Consider the following 27,518-nt stretch of genomic DNA (forward strand, 5'->3'; position numbering starts at 1 on the left):
TTTGTTTCTACTGAAATACACACTTTCACTTCCTTTTGATTTCATTGAAATCATTAACGTTTAAGAAGGAACTTTTGACATAAATGGCATTGAAATCTGGATTTTAACCAATAATTATTAGTATGTAGTATTTAACTATAGCCACATTAAATCTTTACATCCTTTATATTTATAACATGTTTACTTTTGCACAAAAATATTTCAAGTGCCATCAAAAACTGACAGAGGTGTTTCCAGTATGGCTAGTTATAGTTCTTTGCATACTTTGTGAGGGTGATGATATATTCCAAGGTAACTTTGGAAGGTTAAAATCTTATTATTGTGTTTTAAAATATATAGTTTAATAGTGGTCACTGTTGTTTCTCACAGGTTTGCCATTATCTACTGAAGTTGTTTTTTAAGACATTCACAGCAGAAGGTGAAATCCAGGAGAGAGTGAATTCCAAAGAGTAAAAGTAAAGTGTTTGAGTGTTTCGGGCAGTTCTGGAGTGTGAGAAGAGCAACAGCAGAAGAAGTGTTACAATCTTGCACTAGCATTATGTCAGCCAGCAGGTGAGCATGTACAACTCAACAGAGAGAGAGAGAGAGAGAGAGAGAGAGAGAGAGAGAGAGAGAGAGAGAGAGAGAGAGAGAGAGAGAGAGAGAATATAATAATACAGTGGTTCTCATGATCAGAGTGCAAGCAGATTCTCTGGCAGGTGTAGCTATGACAGCTTAACTAAAAAAGAAGAGCCAGAAGGTAACACAGGCATGGGGTACCCTGGGACGTCAGCATCCTGCCATTCCACCAAATGCTTGAATGCATTTTAAGCCATATTTATGAGCATTGCTTATCATAATAATATGTCAACCAAAAGAGCATCTGTTCCTCTTTTGGGGCTTGCTTCCTCTAAAGAGCTGTTTCTCATCAGTTTTTAAAGAATACTGTTTGTTACCATTTCCATCAGCTTGCGTTTCTTAGAGGGAATTCTTAACACATTAAATCTAATTTACCCCAAATTATTTAACTATATCAGGCCACTAGCCATGTGCTGCTCACACACCACTGTGTATATACATCCTGTATTACAGAGGAACTTACACTTAATTATTTAGTTTCTCACAGACATTAAAGATCATTAAGTGGCATGTGGCATAAAGTTAAAAAGAAAAAATCATCTGCAGTTTCACAGCAAAGTCCAACAGCAAAGTGGGAAAAACTTTTAAAGCAAAAGTCTCTAATAAAAACAATGGTGCTAGATTTAGTTTCAGATCACTATCTCTGGAGGAAGTAAGTATTAAAATGACTCATGAAACCAAGCCTTTCATGCATGTACAAACTCTACACTCTTGTTGAAGCAACAACCAGATTGCTGTTGTAAGTAACCTGCTGTTTTTTATTATAGCAAACTAATAAAAGGGTCTATCATTATTATATCTATGTATGTTAATGTCCTTATCATCATTTCTTATTCTTATTAAATTGACAGGTCCAGTAAATCAGTAACTAAGGCCAAGATGTGGTTAGTTACTACTTTCCTCCTAATGGCTATAACACAGACACATGCAGACTATGCTTCTTTGCAAGCTGTTTTGTCACAGAATGGACTGCAAAAAGGTAAGCCATTTCACATACTAGCAAACTACTGTTATTTATTGCATTCGAGGCATTTGGTAGCAACTATATTAAAATTGTTTTTTAAAACAAATATAGTATAAATGTGTAAATTCAGGATGGCCATTCGGTTGGACGCCTCCACTGCTATTAACCATAACACTCATTTTAGCATTTTAACCTATACACATTTTAGCTAGTAAACAATTATATTTCATAAATATTTATTTATTCATTCACTACAAGTAGATGTGGTAAAAATCTCTGTCAGAGCATGTGGCCAACCCCCCTGCAAAATGTGAAACTATAGACTAAACCAGACTTTACCAGACTACTGAATTACAATGTCTCTTCCAATTATGAAACCGAAATACGTTTCAGCATGACAATGTCCCTGTGCAAAAAGTGAGCTCTATTTTTGCCAAATATGATGCAAACTTAAGTGAATTGCAACGAGTCCTCACCTTAACTCTAAACCTGACTCTCAACCTTTGGGATGAATTAGAATGCCAGCTGATTCCCCCCTGCCTCCTCACCTCACATCAGTACCTGACCTCACTAATGCTTCTGTGGTTAAATAAACACAATTTTCCTCAACCAAGTTCCAAGTTCCAAGTCTTACCTGAACAGTGGAGGTTATTATAACAACAAATTGGGGACAAAATAGGCAATTAAATATTTTTTTTTTACAACAGTTTTGCTGACTTTAGAGGAAGTAGGTCCCTTAATGACTGGTAAAAAAATTAATCGTGTTGAGCATGTTTTTAAATACCAACAATATGAACATATTCAAATACAAATAAAAATGGGAAGATAAGGCCGAAAAAACAAGAAATAAAAAAGATTGTATAAATTAAGGAGCCCTTAATTATCAGATATCTGGCATTATATTAGTAATAGTATTTATAAGCTGTCATTTCTATCAAATATTCCAAATACACATTTATCTTCAAAGTTGTTTATAGAATTTCTACGTTATGTGATCTTGTTTCAAACTGAAACCAACCTTGTAATGTTTGTTCCTCACAGTCTTTTGACATTTGTTTTTGTTTTTCTGCTTTTTGAATCCTGTCTTTCCCAGTTTGACCTGTTTACTGACTGCCTGATCACTGCTTGTTTCCTGTTCCTGGTTTTAGATTCTAAAAAAAATAGTCATATAACAAATCAGAACTAGTCAGAAATAGTTTTACTGTATCACTACATTGATATATCTCATGACTAAAGTTAAAAGGACATTTTATGTATAAGTCATGTTATCCAATAATCTTTATTGTAACACATAAATACCAAGTTTCCTCATGCTGTCCAGTGAAATAGATTAAATTAGAGTATTTTATAGAATGTAAAACACTATATTTTGTTCCAGAATTTAAAGTAGAGACTTATGGCAATATTTTTTTTAAATTTTTAAATGTAATCTATTTTTTTTTTTTTTTTAGTGATATGCTAACATCAAATAACTTACAGTAGCCCATTTACATCAGCCCTGAATCCTACCCTGTGGACTATTATCTGTCCTGTATTTATAAATTAGGACGAAAAAAAAAAAAAAAAAACTAGCTATCTAAATGTTCCATAAACTTGAAAAAGTAGAAAGAACAAAACAAGTTATTTTATTTGTTACTAATCATTCTCATTAAGGATGATCTGTATTAACAATGTATATCAGCCTTATCAGTTATGTAGTGAATAATGAGATACTTTCGTAAGATGTTAACAATGTTAATGATCTGAGCATGAATTCTGATTAATCTGTTTAAAAAAGTGCAAGTTTCTATTAAAGTTTGACTCAGACAGCAGTGTTGGCTGTATGGCAAATTATAGTTTTGTAAAAACGCTATTGTTTCAATGTTATTGTTTTTCTAGCAACAATGTACACAGGGACATATTCACTAAAAATGTGTTCGAAATTATTAATATGGTGTTTATTGTTTATTTTTGGCGGAGTCTCAGTTTTCATATGTGCTATGTGACTAATGAAATAAAAATATCTCTGAATTACTTGAATAGATCCCATACAGTCACATGAGACTGTGAAATGGCCATGTGTGAAACAGATGTGAAACATAGTCATTGTAAGAATCTAATCTGTGTCTACAGCATTATATGTGCCTTTATATAAATCTAAATAATTTTTTTTTAAATAAATATATAAAAGTAAATATTTAGTTTATTCCCTACCCGCTCAGAGTTTTGAGTCATTTGAAAATCAATGCCAAAAGGGTTCCTTTCTCTTGGACTATGCTGCTGATGGTATAAAAAGAAGGTATGCTGGGGAGTAACAGTCACTGATGACCATCAGCAAATATGTGCTAAAAAAAAAAGAAAATTTGATTCTAGAAAATGAATAGCTGTCAGATCCATCAAAGTGTTGTCTTAGCATGAGCATGGAAGAGATGGATGAGGTTATTACACGAGTACACGATGAAGAAATGGATGAGGTTATTACATGAGAATGGAAGAGATTAGATTAGGGTTATTACATGAGTGCGACCTTTTGCACAAAGCAGTTAGCCTTTAAAAAGATAAATAAAAATGTCAAAAATGTCTAGAATATTGAATATTAAATATTCAAGATATTAAAAATTTACTTTCCTCGTTTTAATATTTCAGAGTTTCAAAATCTTTTGTTTATTTCCAATTTGAAAAATCACAGATCATCAGTGTGGTCTCACATTTAGACATTTTGACGCAAAGCACCTTCCTCCTTCACTGGGTGGAAAAGTTAGAAGTAACCTGAATGTTAAATCGTGCTGATTTACATTATGCCTTGGTTGGGTACTGATGCTTCCAGTCACATTTCTATAAATGCAAAAAAAACACAGCATCACTTGATGTTTATCTCTTGAGATGTAATAGTCTCCGTGAATTCTTCAGTGAATGCTGCTAGCGCCAAACATGCAACAGTCACAGTTTTTCTCAACCATCAACTACATATGGACTCAATAATCAACATAATCTCAAATCACCATGTTGTAGTTTTTTGATTCTACATAACCACATTAACCATTAGTACTGCAGTAAAATAAGATTGAATTGTGTAAGACAGCTACTTGGGGAACTCTAATAAGAGACATGAAGCTGGTTCTAATTTTGCAAGAGTTTTTTCCAAATGGCATTTCCCCCTTTTCTTTTCCTCTTCTCATATTTGACAGGGTGGGGCAAATCAATGGGTAACACGGGCCAACTTTGGCCAATGAGCCGTGGGCCCAAGTTTGGGCATCTCTGTTCTATAGTGTCTAAAACTGGTTAAAAATAAAGCAAAAGGTAATTCAGAAACTGTTAATTATGATATTTTTGTAATGGTGGGAGTGTTTAAGAATTATTGTTGAAAATAATTCTATGTTTGTGTGAGACTTGTATGGTATTTGCATTCATCCAATAGCAGTAGATTATAGTATAATAGCAGTCAATCTAATTTCTCTAATAATATAAACATTTTATTTTATTATAAAAAGCATATTCCCAGTTCATGACACCTCGTTGTTTCTAATGATAAAGTAAAGAACCTGAATCCTCTGAAATCCCTCTAGCGTTCAGACTGTGTTTATGAGTAATGCATGAGTTTAGACACCGCATTGTATTTTGTATATATTATGTTGTGTTACATTCTTTATCTTTATATGTGTGCAGTATCTCACTGGATGACTGACTGGCTTCAGAAAGAACTGAGTACAATTACACTCCCAGAGGTCAGCGGCAGTGTTGATATTTTCTTGGGCTCGGTTTACTATGTCCTGCATGAGTAAGTACAAAAACAGAATTAAAGCAAATAAAAGCAATATGATTGATTTCTGAATTAAAAAAGTAAAGCAGTTGTATATATTCAAACTGTCTATAATATAAAAATCGTTGATAGTGTTCACCCTCATAACTAACTACCACATAACCTCCTATTATTATTACTTTAGTTATTGCATTATTTATAGTAAATGAATAAATACTGAGTAAGCTGTGGCTAACAGTATTTTCTTTTTCATTTAACTGTGTCAAACACAACACATGCAATTTTAATAATCAAACAAAATCAGTTAGTATAAAATGTCATCTCTACTGTTTTTGCTGTTGTCTTGTTGGATATTAATTTTGTTGATTGTAAAACTGTTGGTCCCAGATACTTTACATGTATACATATATATATATATATATATACATACACACACGCACGCACGCACGCACGCGCACACACGTATTTACGTATATGTGTGTGTGTGCGCGCGCGTGTGTGTGTGTGTGTGTGTGTGTGTGTGTGTGTGTGTGTGTGTGTGTGTGTGTGTGTATATATATATATATATATATATATATATATATATATATATATATATATATATATATATATATATATATATATATTCTACTGCCTTAGAGAGTTGCTAGTCTAACTTGCAATTTTTGTTATTCTATTACACTTCCTCAGCATGACTGTAAATCGCTGTGATTTGCCAGAACCCTCTGTAGCCTATTCAGAGGGAACAGGTGTGTCTCTGCAAGTGAACGGACTCTCCGTTGTCATCAGGGGTCACTGGAACACAAAGTTTGGCCTTATGTAAGTGGGGCTGGGGGGTTCCCTATATGTTTCTATTATGTTGCTGTATACTACACTACACAACCCGGGACAGTTTTATTCACAATTTATATATAAAACATTGAAAATGATCTTACTATTATATTTAAGTCATTAAGCAACTGTAGACCATGTAACCTTTTATATGAGTTTTATTTGTTAGATGTTAGATTTCCCCTGGTGGTCTAGTGGTTAAGATGCAGCGCTCCCACCGCTGCGACCCGGGTTTGATTCCCGGTCAGGGAACCATCCCCAGCCACTCTTAGTGCCGGTCCCAAGCCCGGATAAATTGGGGAGGGTTGCGTTAGGCAGGGCATCCAGCGTAAAACATGTGCCAAATCAAACGTGCGGAGGATCCGCTGTGGCGACCCCTAACGGGAGAAGCCGAAAAGAAAGTTTATTTGTTAGATGTTCTTTTCCCAATGGCTGCTAAGTTGAGCTAGTGACCTCTGTTAGAATGTATTTGATCTTTAGGTAAATTCAATTCAGTTTTATTTGTACTGTATAGTGTTTTTATAATCAAACAAAAAGCAAAAATAAATAGATATACATTTAACATTTTTTAAAAGTCCATAATGAGAAAACCAGTGGTGACCATGGCAACAAAAAACTTCCTGACATACAAAGAAGAAATCTTAAGAGAAACCAGACTCAAAAAGAAACCATCATTGTTAAGGTTATCAACTATTCACTGATGAAGACAAAACTGTGGGAAAAAAAAACTTTATTACAGTCCAAATCCATTTTCATGGTTTTTGAATTTAACCCTCCACAGAAATCTCATGTATCTTTAAGCAGTTGCTGTGGAACCAATGACAGCTGCAATGAGTGGTTTTGAATTGCATTATAACTATCAATCTAAATTAAAATGTAAATATACTGCAAATAATGTGTTCATCAATACACTTTAAAGCAATTTGATCAAACACAAGAAAATAAGGCGGTTACATTTGAGAGTTACTGGTTAGAGCTTGAAGCTAGTTTTATGACACTATTTATAATTTTGCATTAAATCCTGTGTTCCACAACATGTAATTAAGGGACCAAGCACTGTGCATCAGAAAACATCTGGTATTTTGACATCTGGTTGTCTTTTTTACTTGTAAAAGATTTGTAGTTTCTAACAAAAATCTACTTTGCAATAAATAGGTGCTGTCTACAGATTTTAAATGAAATGTATTCATTAAAATCTTAATAACTGAACTGTACTATATGACCTGTAGGCTAAAACTACAAAAAAGAAATTGTTTTTATTTCATCTAATGTTCAATCTAATGTTAATTAATCAACTGAAGACATCTTGCATCATGCATTTCAGCACAGATACAAAGCAAATCTGAGCATACGGAGCAAATGTGCCATCCGTCCAGATAAATCTGTTATCTTTTTATTTATCATGGTCCTCACACACAAGTTTAACCAGTAGGCCTATCCTAGGCTGGAAAGCTGAAACACAAAACTAAAATGCATGATAAATTAAAAAATTATATTGTGTAGTTTAAAAAAAAGGTTGTAACAAAAACGTCTTTTAATAAATGTTGACATATTGATTAAAGACAGAGTACATTTGTGTGAATGAGAGGGAGGGCAGTGGAGTGATGCGGTTGCAGGGAGAAGAGGTGGAGAAGGTGGAGTAGTTCAGGTACCTGGGGTCAACAGTGCAAAGTAATGGAGAGTGTGTTAGAGAAGTAAAGAAAAGAGTGCAGACAGGGTGGAGTGGGTGGAGAAGAGTGACAGGAGTGATTTGTGATAGAAGGGAATCTGCAAGAATGAAAGGGAAAGTTTATAGGACTGTGGTGAGACCTGCGATGTTGTATGGATTAGAGACAGTGGCATTGAGTAAAAGACAGGAGGTGGAGCTGGAGGTAGCAGAGCTGAAGATGTTGAGGTTTTCGTTGGGAGTGACGAGGATGGACAAGATTAGAAATGAGTTTATTAGAGGGACAGCGCATGTAGGACGTTTTGGTGACAAGGTGAGGGAGGCGAGATTGAGATGGTTTGGACATGTGCAAAGGAGGGACATGGGGTATATTGGTAGAAGCATGCTGAGGATGGAGCCACCAGGTAGGAGGAAAAGAGGAAGGCCAAGGAGGAGGTTTATGGATGTGGTGAGGGAAGACATGCAGGTAGTTGGTGTGAAAGAGGCAGATGTAGAGGACAGGGTGGTATGGAGACGGAAGAAGAAGAAGAAGAAGATATTGATTAATGAATAAAACACAGACAAACCTAAAACCTTCTCCCTTGCTCATATTACTAAATAGCGCCATCTACTGTTAATTTATGGATATGCGTTTATTTAATTCCGTCTGACCATTTGCACCTAGACTAGCTGTAGATATTCCTGCAGTCATTAATAGATTGCTCATCGATATACGAGCAATTATTCTTTTAAAAAATAAAAAAATATCCGTGATAACATATTATACAAAATGTAAGTTTTAAGGACCTGAGTATTTAGAGACTTTATTGTCATTGTAATGATACAATAACATCTGTTTGGTAGCTTTCAGAGACCAGCAGCAAAAATAAAATGCTAGAATAATAAGAAAATGTATGAATAAACAAAAAAAATTGCACTAAAATATAATAATTTGACATGCACAATGAAATATATGGATTGTATACTTAGTATAATTATAGTATTAATAAAACACTATTTGTATATGGAGCATTAGTTTGCATATTGATCAGAAAACAAATTGAATACATTTTGTGTAAACTTGTAATTAAAATAAATATGACTAATTCCTGGGTGCATTACATTGTGTTCTATTGTATAATGCTATTTAAGATCCTTATAATATAATGTAGTATATCTAAAATGTTTTTTTTTTTTATGTGCTTTAATGCAGTCATGATAGTGGTTGGTTTGATCTGGCTATATTTGGCACCAGTCTGGAAACACTGTTGGGGTTTCAGAAGACTGAAGACTACCTATCCATTTCCACTCTCACATGTTTTGCTAATGTGGGAGGAGTTGAAATACATTTCCATGGAGGTGGAAGGTAAGTTAAAATGTATTCATGACAGTGTCGTGAATGATAGGCAGCAAAGCACACACTAAAGTACACAGTAACATCATTAACAAAACTTTTTTTCTGGTCCTCGCTATATAATAGCTCTTTACTCTTTTGACAAAAGCTTGTGGACAACTGACCATCACAGCCAAATGTGATTTTTTAACATCCCATCCTGCTTACCTGCACTTTTCTAAAAAAGCTATCCAATTTTTTTTTTTTTTGGGAAACCATTCCACCTTGTTTTGGAGCATGGAAGTGGGGATTTGCACATTCAGCCATAAACGTTTCTTTATGGATCTTTTGTCACTGTCATACCTTAAGTTTTAATATAAGCCTATAATTTCCAGTAAATGGAAATCTTAATAATAATATCATTAAAAATATTATAAAGATCTTCTATATCATTTTATGCTTCCATCTTTGTAGCAAATGTTTGGGGAACAACTATATAAGGGTGTAATGGTCAGCTGTTCCAAAATGCCCATTTAGTTTATGTTTTTCAGGCAAATCATTAATAGAACAGCTTTTGTGAATATTCATATACACCCTGTATACAATATAATGGAATAAATCATCTCACTCTATCATTTCTTCCAGTTTCATTTTCCAACCATTTGTAGATGAGTTTAGTGGACAAATTACAGATATGATTCGAGAAAGGGTAGGTAGAACATTTTGGATTAAAAGATTCTTGAAACCTTGTGCCTGAAACCAATCATTTTTGATGTTATAATTTCTTTTTATTCCAGATTTGTCCAGCATTTCAGCAAGCAATTGAAAATGTCGACAGAGTTTTAGCTGCATCTGGTATTTCAGTGTCTGATTACTTATATTTTTTGAAGGCTGTGTAGTTAATCATTAATATTGCTTTCTAATACATGTTTTACAAGGTTTCCAAACAGTTTATTTTAAGGTGCTCGCTCATTTCCTCCATTTCCTCCAGGAACACTAAAACCTCCAAAATATCCACTTGGATTCCATTTTGAATTGTAGAATGATTTCTAGACACTTATTTTAATAGCACCGATGAGCTCTGTTTAATATTTTCTTTGCAATAGTTTCTACAAACTCATAAGGTGCATTTTAATTTATTTTTCCCCAAAGCTCACCATAACCATAGCTTGACATAACCTGCACATTCTACACACACACACACACACACACACACACACACACACACACACACACACACATATATATATATATATATATATATATATATATATATATATATATATATATATATATATATATATATATATATATATATATATATATATATAGTGAGGAAAATAAGTATTTGAACATGGAAGGTTCCCCTGCTTAAACCAGCACATGTCCAGGCACGTCTTAAGTTTGCCAATGACCATTTGGATGAACCAGAGGAGTCATGGGAGAATGTCATGTGGTCAGATGAGACCAAAATAGAACTTTTGGGTCATAATTCCATTAAACGTGTTTAGAGGAAGAAGAAGGATGAGTACCATCCCAAGAACACCATCCCTACTGTGAAGCATGGGGGTGGTAGCATCATGCTTTGGGGGTGTTTTTCTGCACATGGGACAGGGCGACTGCACTGTATTAGAGAGAGGATGACCGGGGCCATGTATTGCGAGATTTTGGGGAGCAACCTTCTTTTTTTTTTTTAGATTATGTCTCTCACAGTGGACATGCACCTACGATGACAATTTCAGACCCCTCCATGATTTCTAAGTGGGAGAACTTGCAAAATAGCAGGGTGTTCAAATACTTATTTTCCTCACTGTATATATATATATATATATATATATATATATATATATATATATATATATATATATATATATATATATATAAAATGAATGCTACATTTCAATTGATTGAATTGAATAAGCAATTAACTGGATTCACACAACAATGCTAGCTTCACCTTTTTAAACTCTATTTTTTTTAGCTTTATTAAATGCACAATGGATGATGAAGCATATCTGTCATTAAAACAAGCTCATCAGTGTCTTTGTATTTACGTTACGTGTATTGTTATTTTTTGATATTTTTGAGTTATAAGCAGCATCCTGTAATACGATGATTGTTAAATCTTTTGCTGTTCTCTTTTATTTAACAGAAACCATAAAACTGGATCCTTTTGTATATTTGAATGTTTCTCTGACTGACTCGCCTGTTGTGTTTCAGAATGGATTTGAATTAAATGTAAAGGTATGACAAATATTACTATAAATGCTAACACAGGATTAAGCCCTTACATTTAGTAAATTTAGTATTAAATGTACTTACAAAACAGCACTTACAAAACAGAACAGGTTGTGAAGATGTTCCTATTTGGCTCTGACGATTATGTAAATTTTAGTTAAAAATTTGTCCTTAATTTAATTTAATGAAGGTAGATGATATATACACATCTAATTATATACACATATAGGAGTTAGATTCACATTATTTTTAATAATACAATTCATATATATATTTCTTGTCTTTTGTTTCTTTGCAACAGGGTGAATTTTACAGTGCCAGGTGTCCTTCTGAGCCACCGTTTTCTCCCAACCATTTTGACCTGCAATGGCAAGCAGACCACATGATGTCAGTTGGCATTTCTGAGTTCTGTGTAAACTCAGCAGCATTTGCCTATTTTAAATCTGGAGTAATGAACGTCACCATCACTGATGGCATGGTGAGGATATAATCTAAAATGACCTACAGTATTTCTTCATCTTACTATGATGGTTGCTCTTTATATTCTACACTGAATTTTCAAAACATACTACTGTAATATCACCAACAAATCTGAGCAAATGAAGACTGTGTAAGAAAAGTCTTAAAGCTTTCATGTTTTGAGATGAAACTAAAGGTTGTTTCTACAAATGAAATATTGTTTTGCTAAACTATGTTTACATTTGTTTTTATCGTTAGATAAATTGTTTAACTTCTATTATCTATAGTAAAAGAGAAAATTTTTTCTAGGTTGCCAGGAAGCAATACATGTGTTTCTATTGTAGTTGCCTAAAATAATTTGTATATTGCAGAGATGGCAAAAATACACACACATCTTTTACTTAAGTACAGATACTCATGTTTTAAAAGATTCTTTAAAAGATAAAGTACCGACTATCTTTTTTTACTCAAGTTAAAGTAAAGAAGTTTGAGCTCTGACGTACTTAAGTAAAAAGTAGCCATTACTACTGCCTGTTTAAGTGTCACGCTGGTTAACTGGACCTCACAATAAAATGTTAGGGCTGTCAATCGATTAAAATATTTGATTGTGATTATTCGCATGATTATTGTGAGTTAACTCTAGATCAATCGTAACTTAATCGCACATTTTTATCTGTTCTAAATGTACCTTAAATGAATACTTTTCACATTTTTTATGCTCTAATCAACATGGGTATGGACAAATATGGATGCTTTATGCAAATGTATGTTTATTACTCAATATAGATCCATGTGAAAAATATATAAGAGAATAAGAGGTTAAGAGGATAAAATATTACTTACACATGTTGCTTGACCATACCCATTTCTACCAGTTTTGAATCCTGAATAAAAAAAATATTATAAATATTGGAAAAAACTGTTTCAGCTAGTATGAGAAAAAATTCTAAATGAATCTGCTTAACCCACTTATTATCGTCAGCTAAGACATCTGAATAATAAACAATCAATTAAATTGGATTTTCTAACCTAAAAAATGTTTTGAACATAAATAAATGAAGATAATCCAAGGAAGAGCATGATGTACATTTATATTTAGTAATTAGGTAAAAGTAAATATTTTTGGTTACACTTTTTTCATATACCTACAAAAATATGTGAATAAATAAATTCTCTATAAATAAGTGTGTGTATTTTAGTATATTATTCGATTTTCTTTATACCAGTGCTAAAAACTATGTCATGTGATTTTTCATTTTAAAGATCCCCAAAGGGTCTCCCATCCACCTGAACACAAGCCAGTTTGGATCCCTGATTCCTCAGGTTTGCATTGGGTTTCTGTATGGTTTTCATGTTGAATATTTCTCAGAATGACTGGAGAACATTGTGTGAACTCGGACCCATGATTTAACATTTACTTTTTACTAACATAACATATATACTATTATAATTTAAGTTGATCTTGCAGTCACAATGTTCATTTTATGGGCTTTTGATTGCAGCTCCCCAAGAAGTATCCAGACATGGAGATGGAAATAGTGCTATATGCAAGTGATAATCCCAAAATTTCCTTTAATCACACTGTGATTAGTCTTGAGGTTTCTGCTGCAGCCAAATTTTATGCAGTCGACACACACACTGGTTTAATCCCCCTTTTCAGACTGGATATGGTAAGAGCTTACACCTTCTATTCTTTTAAAAATACATTATACCATTATTCATTGTTGCTTAACCTCCTGCTGCCCCATGCATGTAACAATCATAGCCATAATTTTGTCATTTTTAAATACTGGAAAAAGGTTGTTTCAGATCTAAAAAATATATAAATCTATAAGGAGCATGTTTCTTTAATGCACAAACAAGAGTTTTGTCTCTTCTAACTAATAATTTGGTTAGTCCAATATAGTCACTTCCAATGCATACAACAATATCAATTTCCACATAGAGACATTCTTAGCATTTCTCAATATATAATAAGATCAAAAATAAAAACTGAAAAGCATTGAAAAAACAGCCACAGGTTGAGCACTTTGATGTTCTTTAGGTCTTTATTTAAGTCTTAAATTTATCAGCATGTGCTCTAAATACACTTATGCATTTACACAAACTTCCTGCTTAATCTTTTTCTCCAATTTAAGCAATATTCTTTTACTGCTCAAGTCCAAATCGACAATCAGCTGCTAACAGGTTTTTTGAAAGTGAAAAAGTAAGTGTACAAGTCCCTAATCTATTTATCTTAATGTTGTTTAAATGAAAGTGTAAAGCAGAAATAAAATAACCTGCCCTGTGCATTTCAAATTCATGAATGGTGGAAGTTTGACCATAGCACTTGGAACTTCAGAGATTGGCAGTTTCAGTGTAAGGGATTCAAATCCTATCAACAAATTCATTTAAAGCTTATGATACAAAATGTACTGTACTGACGTTATAAAAGATAATTTCTCCCTTTGTTTCAGACTGAAGCAATTGAGCGTATTGGGAGATTAGTATTGAGCACCATTGTTCTTCCAAAGCTGAATGGTAATTGAAATAAAGCAATGTGACTCTCATGACAATTCTATTTACATTTTGGATAATTATACTATATAACAATTTGAAGTTTTTACTTATGTGATTTTAATATGAAATGACAATATAATGTTGTAGCCCAATTGAAGGACGGCCTTCCATTGCCGAGTGTGAAGGGTTTCAGCCTGACTAATTCAGTGATGACCGTCAAAAATGTAAGTATCATCATGTGATTATACTGCATTGATTGAATAGAAATGTACATGTAGTAAATGTATTGGTAGTAAATATAGGCAGAAATCCAACAATCCAAGACAATACATCTGTGCTCCAGTTAGTGATGTAGTTTATTTATTAAGAGTTATACCTATTATTTATACATATTGCATATATCATGGAAAAGCTGTGTATCTAATACACACTGATGTGTCTTTATCTAACTGCCATCATTAAATATGATTTAGGTTGTTATGTTCTGTTAGAAAATTTGCTCTGATAGTTTAGCAGGTCTCGATACTTACTGTCTTTCCTGCATTGGTATGTATACAGTGACTCTAAAAAGTATTCAGCTATTCAAATACTTAATGCACACGTTAGAAAACATTACAGTGCATCTGGAAAATATTCACAGTTTTTTTTCCACATTTTGTTATGTTACAGTCTGATTCCAAAATGGATTAAATTGAAAAAAAAAACCCAGAATGACAACTTGAAAGAAAATCATTTGAAATCTTTGCAAATGTATTAAAAATAATAATAATTAATAAATAAGTTTATATATATATATATATATATATATATATATATATATATATATATATATATATATATATATATATATATATATATATAATAGTATTTAAAAAAATAGTTTAAAAATATTTAAAAAATAGGTATAATGTTCATAAATTCAGTATTTGATGAAGTATTTGACTGACACAGTAATTCTATAGCTAATGTAAAGTACACCTTGTAGATCCTCTGCTAGGGCGATGTGTGGTGATTTATTGTGAATGTATATTCACTATACGTATTGCATAAATAGACAACATGCATCCATGATAAATTACCCACTGGTTAAAAGTAACTTAAAAAATTCCCAAATTTAGGAAACCTGTTTGGACAAAGAAGACCCCTCTGTTTTCCAAATAAAAAGAACTATGTGGAATAATTGTAGATAAATAAACAAATTTTTTTTTTAATTTATTTTTTTATTAAAATTAAATAAATAAAAATTCAGCACAAAATCCACATGCTTTGGCTACAGAGCGCAAGTAGAATCAGACTTTGAATTCCAAGGAAATTTGGAAAAGAACATGCACAGCTTCTGGAGAATTTTCTTACCTTCATCCATATGCAAATTTTTAAACTTTATACAAAATAGATAAGATTGCAATTTACTGTAGGCTATTCCTTTGTGGAAATTGCAGCATTATAATGACGCAGAAGCAAATCAGCTGACCGTTTTGTTTGCCATAATGAACATGATAACATTAGAATGGTCATCACAAAGTCCTGAGCTAACCCCTCTATGAAATCTAAAATAGGATAAATTAGCAGACTGTCGTCAGTACCATTTCTAGGCATAAGAATCTGAAAGTATAACATAGTATATAATTGTGTTGAAGTGATTTATTTATTTATTTATTTTTTTTGCAATTTTATATAATTTATTTATGCTTTTTGGGGACCTAAGAAAGAAAATAATTAAAATAAATAAGAGTGCACATATATGGGTTATGTAACCTGCCTGTTTACATAGATGTATTTATGACAGTTTTTTTACTGTTGTGTTTGTTTGTTTGTTTGTTTATTTATTTATTTATTTATTTATTTATTTATTTATTTATTTATTTATTTATTTATTTATAATTACTACATGTTTTCTTTTTCTTTACCCAGGGATTTTTGATTCTTGCAACAGATATCAATCGTCCAGCTGACATCCTGCAATCAGACAAACTCTGACCCATGAACATATTGAAAAAATGATGAATTAGGCTTATCTGGAATCACAGCCATGAGGAGAAATGTTTGATAGCTTTCCATTAATGTTGCAGACAAATCAAACTGTAATTTTTTTTTTATTATTACTTTTGTAAATTTGTGGACCGAATATAATAATAATAATAATAACAAGCTGGCCATGAATTGCTCTTTTTGATTTCCAATCAGTTCATTGTTCCTTCCATTTAATTTGATATAATGCTTTGTAAGATGGACAGAACACCTTTGATTATTGCCTGAAACTATTTTAAAGCATGGAATAGTTTTCCAAATGGTTTGCTCAGATAAAACACAACTTTCCACTTTCCACAGAAATAAAATGTATAAATAATATTAAAAAATAATATATGTATGGTACCTTTGCTCTGCTTCGTTCAAAATTGTGGTATTTTTTTTAAATAGACAGATGCACTAAAGAGAGTAAGATAGGGTTTCAGACCTCCCTAAAAAAATATGTCTGAAATGCTTTTATGATGCTCCTATTCTGGAAATCATGATTTATATTTACGTTCTGATATAAGTCTTACCCACAAAGATACCAAGTTGCAGCACACAAAAAGTATATTTGATTACTGCTGTACCCTGGATGTTTTTTTCATACACACCATTTTATGTCATATATTGAAAGTACAAAGAAGAATTTGAAAGAATTTCATGCTCAAAGGTTAAACACTGATAATACATGGCATTGGGTAGACAAGTATTTAAATAGGCAGAACTTAATTAAGGGAAAAGAACAACACTCTTATCCTGGTATAATATAAAAAATCGGAGTAAGCCCTCAAAAAGTAGACTAGTCTGTTTTCTTTTCCCTGGTCATTTTGATCATGGTTTCGGGTGATCGGTATAAAAAGATGAGTTTCTCAAACAGTTGCTCCTCCAGTTCCATCTCGCCCGTCTCCCGAACAACAAAGATGTCAGTGCACAGTTTGAGCACACGGTCCACATTTGGTAGTTCCTCAAACATTATGGAGCGAGATATTCCGTTGAAGAATTCGCGTACAAACTTACCAATCACCAGCACCACGGACATGTACAGACCCACTATTCTGTACAACACACAAGACACATGAGTCAACTTGCAAACATATTTTCAGTGTAATTTCATGCACTCATCTATTTAAAATTACAGTATATTCATCCACTGTAAATTAACTTGGAACCAACTAGTAAATAGTAACTAAAAAATTTAGGATATTTTAAGAAAACTTAAAAAAATGACCACCCGAAAGAACAAGGCAGAATAATTATTAAGTAAAACCAAGAAAAACTGCTGAGAAGTTTCTCCACAGATCAGTGAAAATGACCAATTACAAGACTAGAGCTACTAGAGCACAAACTATTCAAAACAGGGTGAACAGGCATGGCTACAGAAGGAAAGTATAATCAGACTCAAAAATAAGAAATTTGCAAAAAAAGTGCATGTTATTTAGGCTAAACAGTCTGTACTTAATTGTGTGCACTTAGATTACAACCTCCAGTCTTTATTACTTACACTATACATTTTTTAATTATTCTAAATTTCTTAACATATACTTTTCATCATAATTGAATGAAATAATATAAAAATGCTAAGAAGGTTACTAAATATTCTCAAGAATGCATCAAAAGCAAACAAGGTGGCATATTCCAAAATAAAGTGTGTTAAAATGACAGTTAAATAAAAGTTGTTAGATTAAAACCTAAAAATAAAAGCTCTATTACCATAAATCATAATTATTAACATATAATATACTTAGCGATTGTACTGTAACAGAATATGAACAGCCTTCTTACCCATATCCAGCTAAGAAGCCCAGGCTGGATGGACTGACTTTATCATTGAAGACCACAATTTCAATGTTCTGGCATCTGGTTATTGGACGTTCTGGACTGCACTCCTCTACCACCCACCAGTAAGGCCCACTTCCCTCTGTGCTACTATTGGCTTGCTTCAGTTTGATGGACAGGGGACGGAAGAAGACCAAATGATGGTCATCTGAGCGATCAGAATGTTCTGTGAAGCAGTTTATTACAGCTGTAGGTCATTATTGCATGCATTTGCGAATACTTATTATATAAATAGTAGTATTTATAAATAGTAGTAGTATAAATATATAATACAGTATTATCACCATGGTGTATGGTAGAGATGGCAAAGGTACACACATTCTTGACTCAAATAGAAGTACAGATACTTATATTTTAAGAGGCTCTGGTAAAAGTTGAAGTACTGACTATACTTTTTCACTCAAGTTAAAGTAAAGAAGTCTTGGCTCTGACATGTACTTAAGTAAAAAAGTAGCCATTACTACTACATGTTTTAGTGTCACGCTGGTAACAGGACCTAACATTATATTAATATTTTAATACAAAATAATTTAAAAATATATAATGAATGTATCCAGGCTGAACATCCACCATAAATAAAACACAAGCAGAGAAAAGATGATGATGATCAGGTGATCAGGAATGTCTCTGTTCTCAGTCATGTTTACATCACTGAGTCCCTCTGTCTCATCCACGTTACTAGCCCACATCTTTGGTGTGTGATAACCAGGAAATAATTCACCAGTGGTAAAATGAAAAAGCCATGCAATGACAAGATATAGGTTGATAGGCTGAAAACGGGAAGGGGATGGGAAGAAAAAATATTGATTCTGTCATCAAATAGGGTTTAAGCTAACTAACAAGCCTGGTTTGAAAATGCATGAAGTAGAAAGTACAGATATTTGGCATATTAAGAATAAGATTAATATTATCATATTAAGTCTTCACCACCCAATGTAAACTGGCATTTTGCAGAAATCACAGGTTTGATTTAACTTGGGTGTGTCTCTGTAATGGGAACTTTTGGTGATAGCAATTTTCATGATCATGCCACAACTTTTAGTTGGAATAACGCAACTTTTTAAAACTGTTCCTCTGTCTTAATGACAGCACTGACTTTCGGTTTTTAAAATAATTCCGAGCACACCATTTGTGGTGTGTGCGTGTGTGATTATCATGATCAAACTGAAAAAGGATAACATGCTGGTATTTTTTATTATTATTAAAATTACAGGTCAAAATACAGCAAGTATATGTTAAAGAATGTAATTTATATTAAGGCATAACATTAGCACAAGTGTACTATTGCCTACTATTTATTACAATATAAATAACTTGCCAACAATAAGTCTGTGTGCCATTTTCGCTTCTGGTCCTGATGGTCCTCTGATATATTTAGGCATCAGGTTTTCAATGATCCTGAAATAAATCACAAGATGCATTGCAAAATTGTCATTTGCTTAAGAATAGCAATTGTGCAGGTTAAACATTTGCAAATAATGATGAACACAGAAAAGTCCTTAATTTATTAATTTATTAATTGGGGGGGGGGTGGTTAGTTTACATGGCATATATATATATATATATATATATATATATATATATATATATATATATATATATATATATATATATATATATATATATATTATATATAAAACCCACAGAAAACCCACAGCCGAGTGGAACAGCACCATGCAGGATAGGCTCTCTATCAGCTCAGTGCACAATACACACTAAGGATCTTGACCTGCAGTCTGTCAGCATGCAGTGCCGGGGATGGATTTGCAGGTGGTGGCCACAGACAATTGCTCTCTTTATCCTTTCTAACTATCTCTAGTGCTGTGTGTTGTTAGGGTCCCTGTAGCATGAACTTATACCTACAACCCGGTCAGGTTGCACAGGTAGTCCAGCTCCTCTAGAATAGCCTATATACATATATTGTCACAAGGGAGTTTGGTGTGTCTCCTATCACAGTTCCAAGATCATGGAGAAGATATTGGGAGAGAGAACATACACAAGGAGAGCTGAACAGGGCCATTGAAGGGCAACAACCCAGCAGCAGGCAAGATATCCTCTAGTGGGCCCTATGTTCACAGCCTAGCATCACGCAGCTTGATTGGCGTTTGCCAGAGAACACCAGAATTGGCAGATCTGCCATTGACGCACCGTTCTCTTCACGGATGAGAACAAGTTCACACTGAACACATGTGACAAACGTAAAAGAGTCTGAAGATGCCATGGAGAACCATATGCTGCCTGCAACACTGGCCAGCATGAACACTTAGTCTAGGGAGAAATATCCTCGAAGGCTTGAATAGATCTCCACATGCTAGCCATTGGTACAATTACTTCTGTTAGATATGGGGATAAAATCTTCAGAGCCATTGTCAAAGTGTTTCATTAGACCTGATTGCTCCTGTTGCATAGCATTGCCCAGCCTTATGTGGATAGACATTTTTTAGTTTCTAGATAATGAGGGATGGCAATAACTGGGAGGTGGTAGCTTATTGGTTAAGGCATTGGACTTTGAATCGGAAGGTCACACATTGGACTTTGGATTGAAAGGTCACAAGTTCAAATCCCACCGTCACCAAGCTGCCACTGCTGGGCCCTTAAGCAAGGCCCTTAACCTTTCCTGCTTAGTCGTAATTCGCTGTGGATAAGGGCATCTGCCAAATGAAGAAATAAGATATAAATTTTCTTCCAGAATATATATTGTGTATATTTTCCTCTTCTCCTTCCCACCCAAATAGAACTAAATGTGTGTGCTTATGTATATAATCAATAAAATTAAAATTTTGATAGAATTATGTTTGTGAACACTTACACAGGTTGGGTGCGTGTCCCATTAAGCATTTGCACAAGGTTATCTTGCAAGACTTTGTCCTTATACTTCACAGTGTGTTCACCTATCGTCTCTGCATTCATCGAAAGGGATGCATTTCTGTCAATAACACAAAAAAAATGTTGCCGCTATCAGGTTGGGTCAAAACGGGTTTGTGTCTGTGTGTGTGTGTGTGTGTGTGTGTGTGTGTGTGTGTGTGTGTGTGTGTGTGTGTGTGTGTGTGTATATATGGATTTATGTCTTAATAAAGAATAGAAACATTAGGATAGAAATATCTGACATTTATTTATTTTTTTTTTTTTTAGCTACTGAGGTCAGAGTAACAATTAGATTTAGTTGAAGGCATAGCACCTATTGGCTACACTAATATTTATTGTAGAATAAGGTCCTCACAAGGATACTAAGAGAAAGGTGTGTGTGTGTGTGTGTGTGTGTGTGTGTGTGTGTGTGTGTGTGTGTGTGTGTGTGTGTACCTCAGTAAGGTCCATTGCATGGTAATGTAAATGTGTGAAGAATTGCTGAGCTCACGAATCATGGCTTCATGGCTAGCTGGACTGATACTCCACAGCAAACTGGCATCACTTTTAATCTTTGCTGTTACTATATCCTCTGCCATGTAGTTAACTATAAACTGCATTGCAGACTGTTTAAGGAAAGAGATAAAAGAAGAATCAAATAAGGATTTTATTATACAAACTTTATACAGTCTCCTTTTCTGAGCTGCTTCACTTAAAAGCTTTAAAATATTATAAAAATTAATTAATCATTTTTAAATCAGAGTGGAGAACAATAAGGCAAGGAATGCTTGTTTCACTCTTCTTATTGCCTCTAGATTGAGAAAACTTTGAACTCTTAATAGTTTTTTGCATATTCCTTTTGAGCATTCCTCAGAGCCTACAAATAAATAAAACATTTGCTATATGTAACCATTTGGCACTGAGATTTAAGTTAAGAACTGACTCACTTGAAAAAAAAAACCTGACCAATTATTATAATTACTATTAGCATAAAAAGATATGTTGTGTTAAGTGACTTTACCGGGTAAGTTGCATAAACATTTGTCATCTTTTGGTATGCAGCTTCAGAAAAAGGCACTAGATTCTGTTCTTGGGCACTCATGGTAAACAAAGGCTAAAAAAACAAGATAAATATAATAATGAGGAAATGCTTCAGTAATACACTTTTAGAAAGAATTATTAAAACAAAGTCAAATCACCAACCTCATATCCTGATATGCTAAGTTGGATGGAAACATCTAAAGGTTGATTGGTTACTCCAGCCACTGATTTGACCAGTGACATGAAGAGAAGAGGAAACCAGACAATGCAGATAAGGGAAAATATGATCACACCACCCATGCCATATTTGACCACTTTGTTTTTTTTCTGTCCAGGAGTGTGAGGATATTTCTATAGCAATAGAAAGAGGAAAATTTTAATTTACAATGAATTAATATTACGTAACTATTCACAAATGGTGTATTTAAGTTTAATCAAATCTAATTAATCAAATTTTATTTGATCTGAATTTACATATTATAAAGATGAATAAATAGATTACTTGCAATTCTGGTATTTATCTTAAACATATTAGAAAACTAAACACCTGATCAAACTATTTACTGCATGTCACACTGTGTATGGTATGGTTGTGTATGTGGCAAATGAAATCTTAATTTAAGATAAATAGACCTACAGCATATGGCAAAGTTCATTAAGCAGTAGTGGTTTTGAGAATTAGGGATATATTTGTGACATTTGTTTTACCTTCTCAGACTCCCGCCAGCACTTCAGGATGAATATGTTGGCATAAATGTCCTCCACACAAATCCAGCTAGACAAGCTGAGAGTGGTGTCTGTCCATACCCAGTCCATCACAGCCCGCAGTTCGGTCAAAAAAGGAACCATTCTAAAGCTGTGTAAGCAAGAAAAATATAGGAAAAAGGATAATAAAACATTAAACATGATAAAAAGGAATGTATGTACATTTTAAATAGTTTTAGAATAAAGTTTAGGAGATATTTATATAAGGCTAAAAAAAAAAAACAGCATAATTTTCAGTACATTTTCTGCAAATAGCAATTTGCCATTCCTTCTGATTTGGTCAACCAATCTTTGCCAAACAATGGCAAAAATGTGTAAAGTGGAATTACAACGGTAGTATTTCCTAATGAAACAAATATATATATCTTATGTTACATTCTGTATATCTTCTTTTGTATATTCCTAAATGTATGCAATATAAAAATAATGTAGAAATGTATGTTCTTCAATAAGAAGTTTTTACAACAACCTGAACGGCTCCTGTTCATGCAGGTTTTAAAAACAAGGATCAGTCAGTGAAGGAAAAAAGAAGAAGAATATATATATATATATATATATATATATATATATATATATATATATATATATATATATATATATATATATATATATATATATATATGTGTTTGATCATTTTGGCTGATCATTTCCTATATATATATATATATATATATATATATATATATATATATATATATATATATATATATATATATATATATATATATATAGGAAATGATCAGCCAAAATTGCATATATGGTTCATGTCATATAATTGTTTTGTAGCGGTATACACACACTCTGAATTATGCATTTAATTAGCTGCATTGATTTTTCTGCCTCACCTAAAATGAAAAAATGTAGGATGCTATGCTTCTGTTAATAAAATATTTAAGTAAATCTATTGATGAACTTTACAAACATCTCAGATAGCATTTGAAATATTAAGATTTGTTTTATGAGTAAAAAAAAAAAACCTGGCTATAATAATTTAACTTTCCAAAAACATTCAAATAATTTGTGGTATCCTATAACAGTGACCATCACTAACCCCTGAAAGAGAAAGAGATTGATGTAGTTGTAGTTCTTAGTGAGGAAATTGCCCAGGACTCGATTCGGATAGCCACATTTTATCTGGTATGCTGACAAGCCGAAGTAGATACATTTCACAAAGTACCACAGCTGTGCAACATGGTTCCTGTTAAACCTCCTGCAACAAAAGACAGTTGATTTAGCAATTTAGACACATTTGAATCTACTTGCCACAAGTACTCACATGCAAATTCAAGACCAGCTACAAAACAAATGTTTATTTCACCCATTTATATCTTGTGTGAAATTAGGCAATTTGAAGTGGAATAATACAAGGGTTTTATGATAATGGCTGAAATCAGACAATTTTATTAGTACTTAGTACTAATTAGTTCTAGTAATTTTAATCTAAATGATAATTTAATAATAATACATTTTTTAATATTTTTTTATTATATATATATATATATATATGATAAAAGAAATATTAAAAAATTTAGTATACACTAAATTCAATTAAATTATCATTTAGATTAAAATTACTAGAACTAATTAGTACTAAGTACTAATAAAATTGTCTGATTTCAGCCATTATCATAAAACCCTTGTGTTTCATTCAAACTAAGATATTACCACAAAATTAAAAGCAAGCCTGTGTGACTTACAAACAGTATGAGTGTTAAGGTAAAACATTAAATTGAAGACAAATTTGTAAACTCTCCCTCAGACAACTGCTACAGAATGCCAGAATGTATCATTAAATCGAACCATTTTCTGTATTTATCACAAATTTGTGACCAAGCTTGAGTAAAACCTACTTACCTCTCAGTGACCCCAGGCAGTATGAAGAACATCCAGAAGTGTATTCCAAAAACTAAAACTACCTGGAACACACACTTGCCTAGCAAGGTTTTCCTCAGATAGACAGCGCGGTCAACGACCATGGTGGCAAACTGGATGAGAAGCATGACAAGGAAGGCCTCAGGTACTTGGTCTTCTGACAAGGATTCAGTGATGTCAGCTGCTGCCGAATGTTTCTATTGAAATAAGCACAAGACTGTATTTAAAATATAGAAATTAAATGAAAAAAGAAAATGTAAACACTGAAATGGACATATACTCTTACCCCAAAAGCCCAATAGCCGAAGATAATGATTATAAAGTTTACAACTTCAATCAGGAACATCAGAGCATATACGTCACAAACAGGGCTGTACTCAGGATGGATGATGTCATAGAAAAACTGCCTGATGGGTAAATACACATGTAGTGCACTAAAAGAATGGAAAGAGAAATCTTGTTGGACTAATAAAGACTAGTTAATAAATGTAAAGCAATTCAGCCAGGAGTGAAACCATCAGTCAATATAACTGTAACTCTAACAAATCTGACTATCTTTGATAATATGTTTATAATTATGTAAACAATTAACAAAGCAAAATGTTAGAACATACTATCAGCACATTGTCAATTGTTTTAATATTACAACAGAAAGGCAAACATTTTAATAACAAAAACACTGACTAAAAAGTATTTCTACATAAGTTACATATATTTACATATACTGCATTCATTAGATATGGCTAAAGGTCTGTGGACACCTGACCATGACAAAATGGCTGTAAGGATCTGTCTTTTTAGCCATCGTGAGCTTAGATTCGGATGTTTGGGGTGAAGTCAGTGTTTCAATTCATCCCAAGGTGTTTAGTGGGACTGAGGTCAGGGCTCTGTGCCCGATTCAGCGTTGCCCGGTCATGTCTTTATTATTTTACTCTGTGCACAGGAGCATTGTCATGCCAGAACAAGTTCCAGTGAAAGGAAGTTTTAAAGATACACAATGTAAGAATTTAGATATAGCCTGAGGGTTTAGAAGGTTTCACCGAGAGTGTTCTATTCTGCCTTCTTTTTCAGTTTTGTATCCAAATAGCATTACCCATATATTTCACTTTACATGAGCATTTACTTGTGCATATATATATATATATATATATATATATATATATATATATATATATATATATATATATATATATATATATATATATATATATAGGTGTGAATGCGTTAAAAAGGGTACATTTGGGTTAACAAAAAATCTTTCATATTTTTTGCTACGCTATTAATTACAAATATTTTGGCAAGAAATACTACAGTATACTTTACTTACACTTCTATGATAGCAGCCTTAGCTTCCAGCATTCTCTCTCTAACCAGCTTTCTGATCTGCTCTTTTCTGGATAAAGGCGCTTTGGAATGGCGTTTCTTCTTCCTTGGGTGATTTTCCTTCAACTGCCTAACATCTGTTGAAAATATCAGCAGTGATACATTTTTACATTTTAGTTTTGCAGAAAATCCTGAATGCTAGTATGCAACATTTTTAGCATTATGTATTCTGTAGTAAGTCTAGGATTAATTTTTAGTTCTTAACAAATATCTACAATATTTTACACATGCTTTATAACATTGTATATTTTTAATGTTTATGTGCACAAGAAATAATAGGTGCAAAATATAATAATTTAATTGTATAAATAAAATTTTTCCCAGGAACATCATTACTTCACACAGCCTCTTTTAGCGCCATTCAACATATGAATCACAAAACCAAACACACACACACACACACACACACACACACACACACACACACACACACACACACACACACACACTTTTTAAATATAAGATTTTAAATGTGTTGCAGGATGGATTTTTCACTACATGCTGTAGCTACTAGTGATAGTAAATAATAATACTAAGACTACTACTACTACTACAGTTACTACTACTACTACAATTACTACTACTACTACAGTTACTACTACTACTACAATTACTACTACTACTACAGTTACTACTACTACTACAGTTACTACTACTACTACAATTACTACTACTACTACAATTACTACTACTACTACAATTACTACTACTACTACAATTACTACTACTACTACAATTACTACTACTAATAATAATAATAATAATAATAATAATAATAATAATAATAATAATAATAATAATAATAATACTGTACAAGCAGAAATTTATTTAACATTATAGTGCATATCACGTCCCATGGTCTTTAGAATCTTTTCTGTTGTGTCTGAAAAAGAACTTGGCAGTGGAGGACTGAAGAGAAAAGATTCCAAGTAATGTTTTGGTATTTCCTTCTTCTCCTCTTGCCCCTCCACTTTGTCTGTTCTTTTCTGCCTTCTTTTTCAGTTTTTTAAGGAAGTCAGGCATCTCCACCTCTTTGTTGTCCCAAAGGCCATGACACTGCAACAAGAAACAAGCATAACTTATTACTCTTTTGCTTATGCTTTTTAATTCATGACAAACATGCTGCAAAACACAATCATGTGAAAAGCTTGAACTCTAAATGCTTTCATTCATACTTTTATTTTTCTTGAACCAAATTTAATTTGTTCTTTTCCATGTGCATTAAGATTTATGGTCTAGAAGAGAAGCAGGTGGCTCATATATCTTAGCACACAATGTTTTAAGCCTTGATCTTCTGAAAAATAATCTGGTTTCTTAATCCTGTTTAGTGTTCTGGTTCTGGTTTGCCCTACTCTCTGCTTGTTTTTGACCCTATTTTGTCTTTACACTTTTAATTGTTTTGTAGTAATTTCATAATAAACCATTTAAACTGCAAACAGTG

At 32.9% G+C, this 27,518-nt stretch overlaps 2 protein-coding genes across 3 annotated transcripts in view; one reads left to right on the forward strand and one right to left on the reverse strand.

Annotated features, from left to right (window-relative positions):
* The first annotated feature begins 914 nt into the window (after positions 1-914).
* On the forward strand, positions 915-16,699 carry bpifcl (BPI fold containing family C, like). Of its 2 annotated transcripts, XR_014535700.1 has the most exons (17): positions 915-1,357; positions 1,470-1,597; positions 5,228-5,339; positions 6,012-6,140; positions 9,011-9,163; positions 9,776-9,839; positions 9,928-9,985; positions 11,283-11,374; positions 11,670-11,846; positions 13,091-13,150; positions 13,330-13,497; positions 13,966-14,033; positions 14,143-14,185; positions 14,284-14,347; positions 14,474-14,550; positions 16,238-16,516; positions 16,655-16,699. XR_014535700.1 is itself a non-coding variant. In XM_083554518.1 (16 exons), the coding sequence occupies exons 1-16, from the start codon at positions 1,290-1,292 to the stop codon at positions 16,301-16,303; spliced, it is 1,527 nt and encodes a 508-aa protein (XP_083410644.1). In that variant the 5' UTR covers positions 922-1,289; the 3' UTR covers positions 16,304-16,699. The 2 variants fall into 2 exon arrangements, 1 of the variants encoding a protein (XP_083410644.1); XM_083554518.1 differs by having other exon boundaries at positions 922-1,357; positions 16,238-16,699.
* Positions 16,700-16,786: 87 nt separating this feature from the next.
* LOC310733397 (piezo-type mechanosensitive ion channel component 2) overlaps positions 16,787-27,518 on the reverse strand; it is a 45,583-nt gene continuing 34,851 nt past the window's right edge. The window contains exons 39-51 of the mRNA XM_083554636.1: positions 26,928-27,133; positions 26,022-26,147; positions 24,981-25,128; positions 24,677-24,891; positions 23,874-24,032; positions 22,766-22,913; positions 22,220-22,408; positions 22,038-22,130; positions 21,473-21,642; positions 20,982-21,098; positions 19,491-19,570; positions 18,119-18,338; positions 16,787-17,391 (exon numbers count right to left, since the gene is read on the reverse strand). Coding sequence (XP_083410762.1) covers positions 17,136-17,391; positions 18,119-18,338; positions 19,491-19,570; positions 20,982-21,098; positions 21,473-21,642; positions 22,038-22,130; positions 22,220-22,408; positions 22,766-22,913; positions 23,874-24,032; positions 24,677-24,891; positions 24,981-25,128; positions 26,022-26,147; positions 26,928-27,133 — 2,127 coding nt within the window. The 3' untranslated portion in view covers positions 16,787-17,135. The remainder of the gene's footprint in view (positions 17,392-18,118; positions 18,339-19,490; positions 19,571-20,981; positions 21,099-21,472; positions 21,643-22,037; positions 22,131-22,219; positions 22,409-22,765; positions 22,914-23,873; positions 24,033-24,676; positions 24,892-24,980; positions 25,129-26,021; positions 26,148-26,927; positions 27,134-27,518) is intronic.

Source organism: Silurus aristotelis (genome assembly GCF_946808225.1).
Source record: "Silurus aristotelis genome assembly, chromosome: 11".
NCBI lineage: Eukaryota > Metazoa > Chordata > Actinopteri > Siluriformes > Siluridae > Silurus > Silurus aristotelis.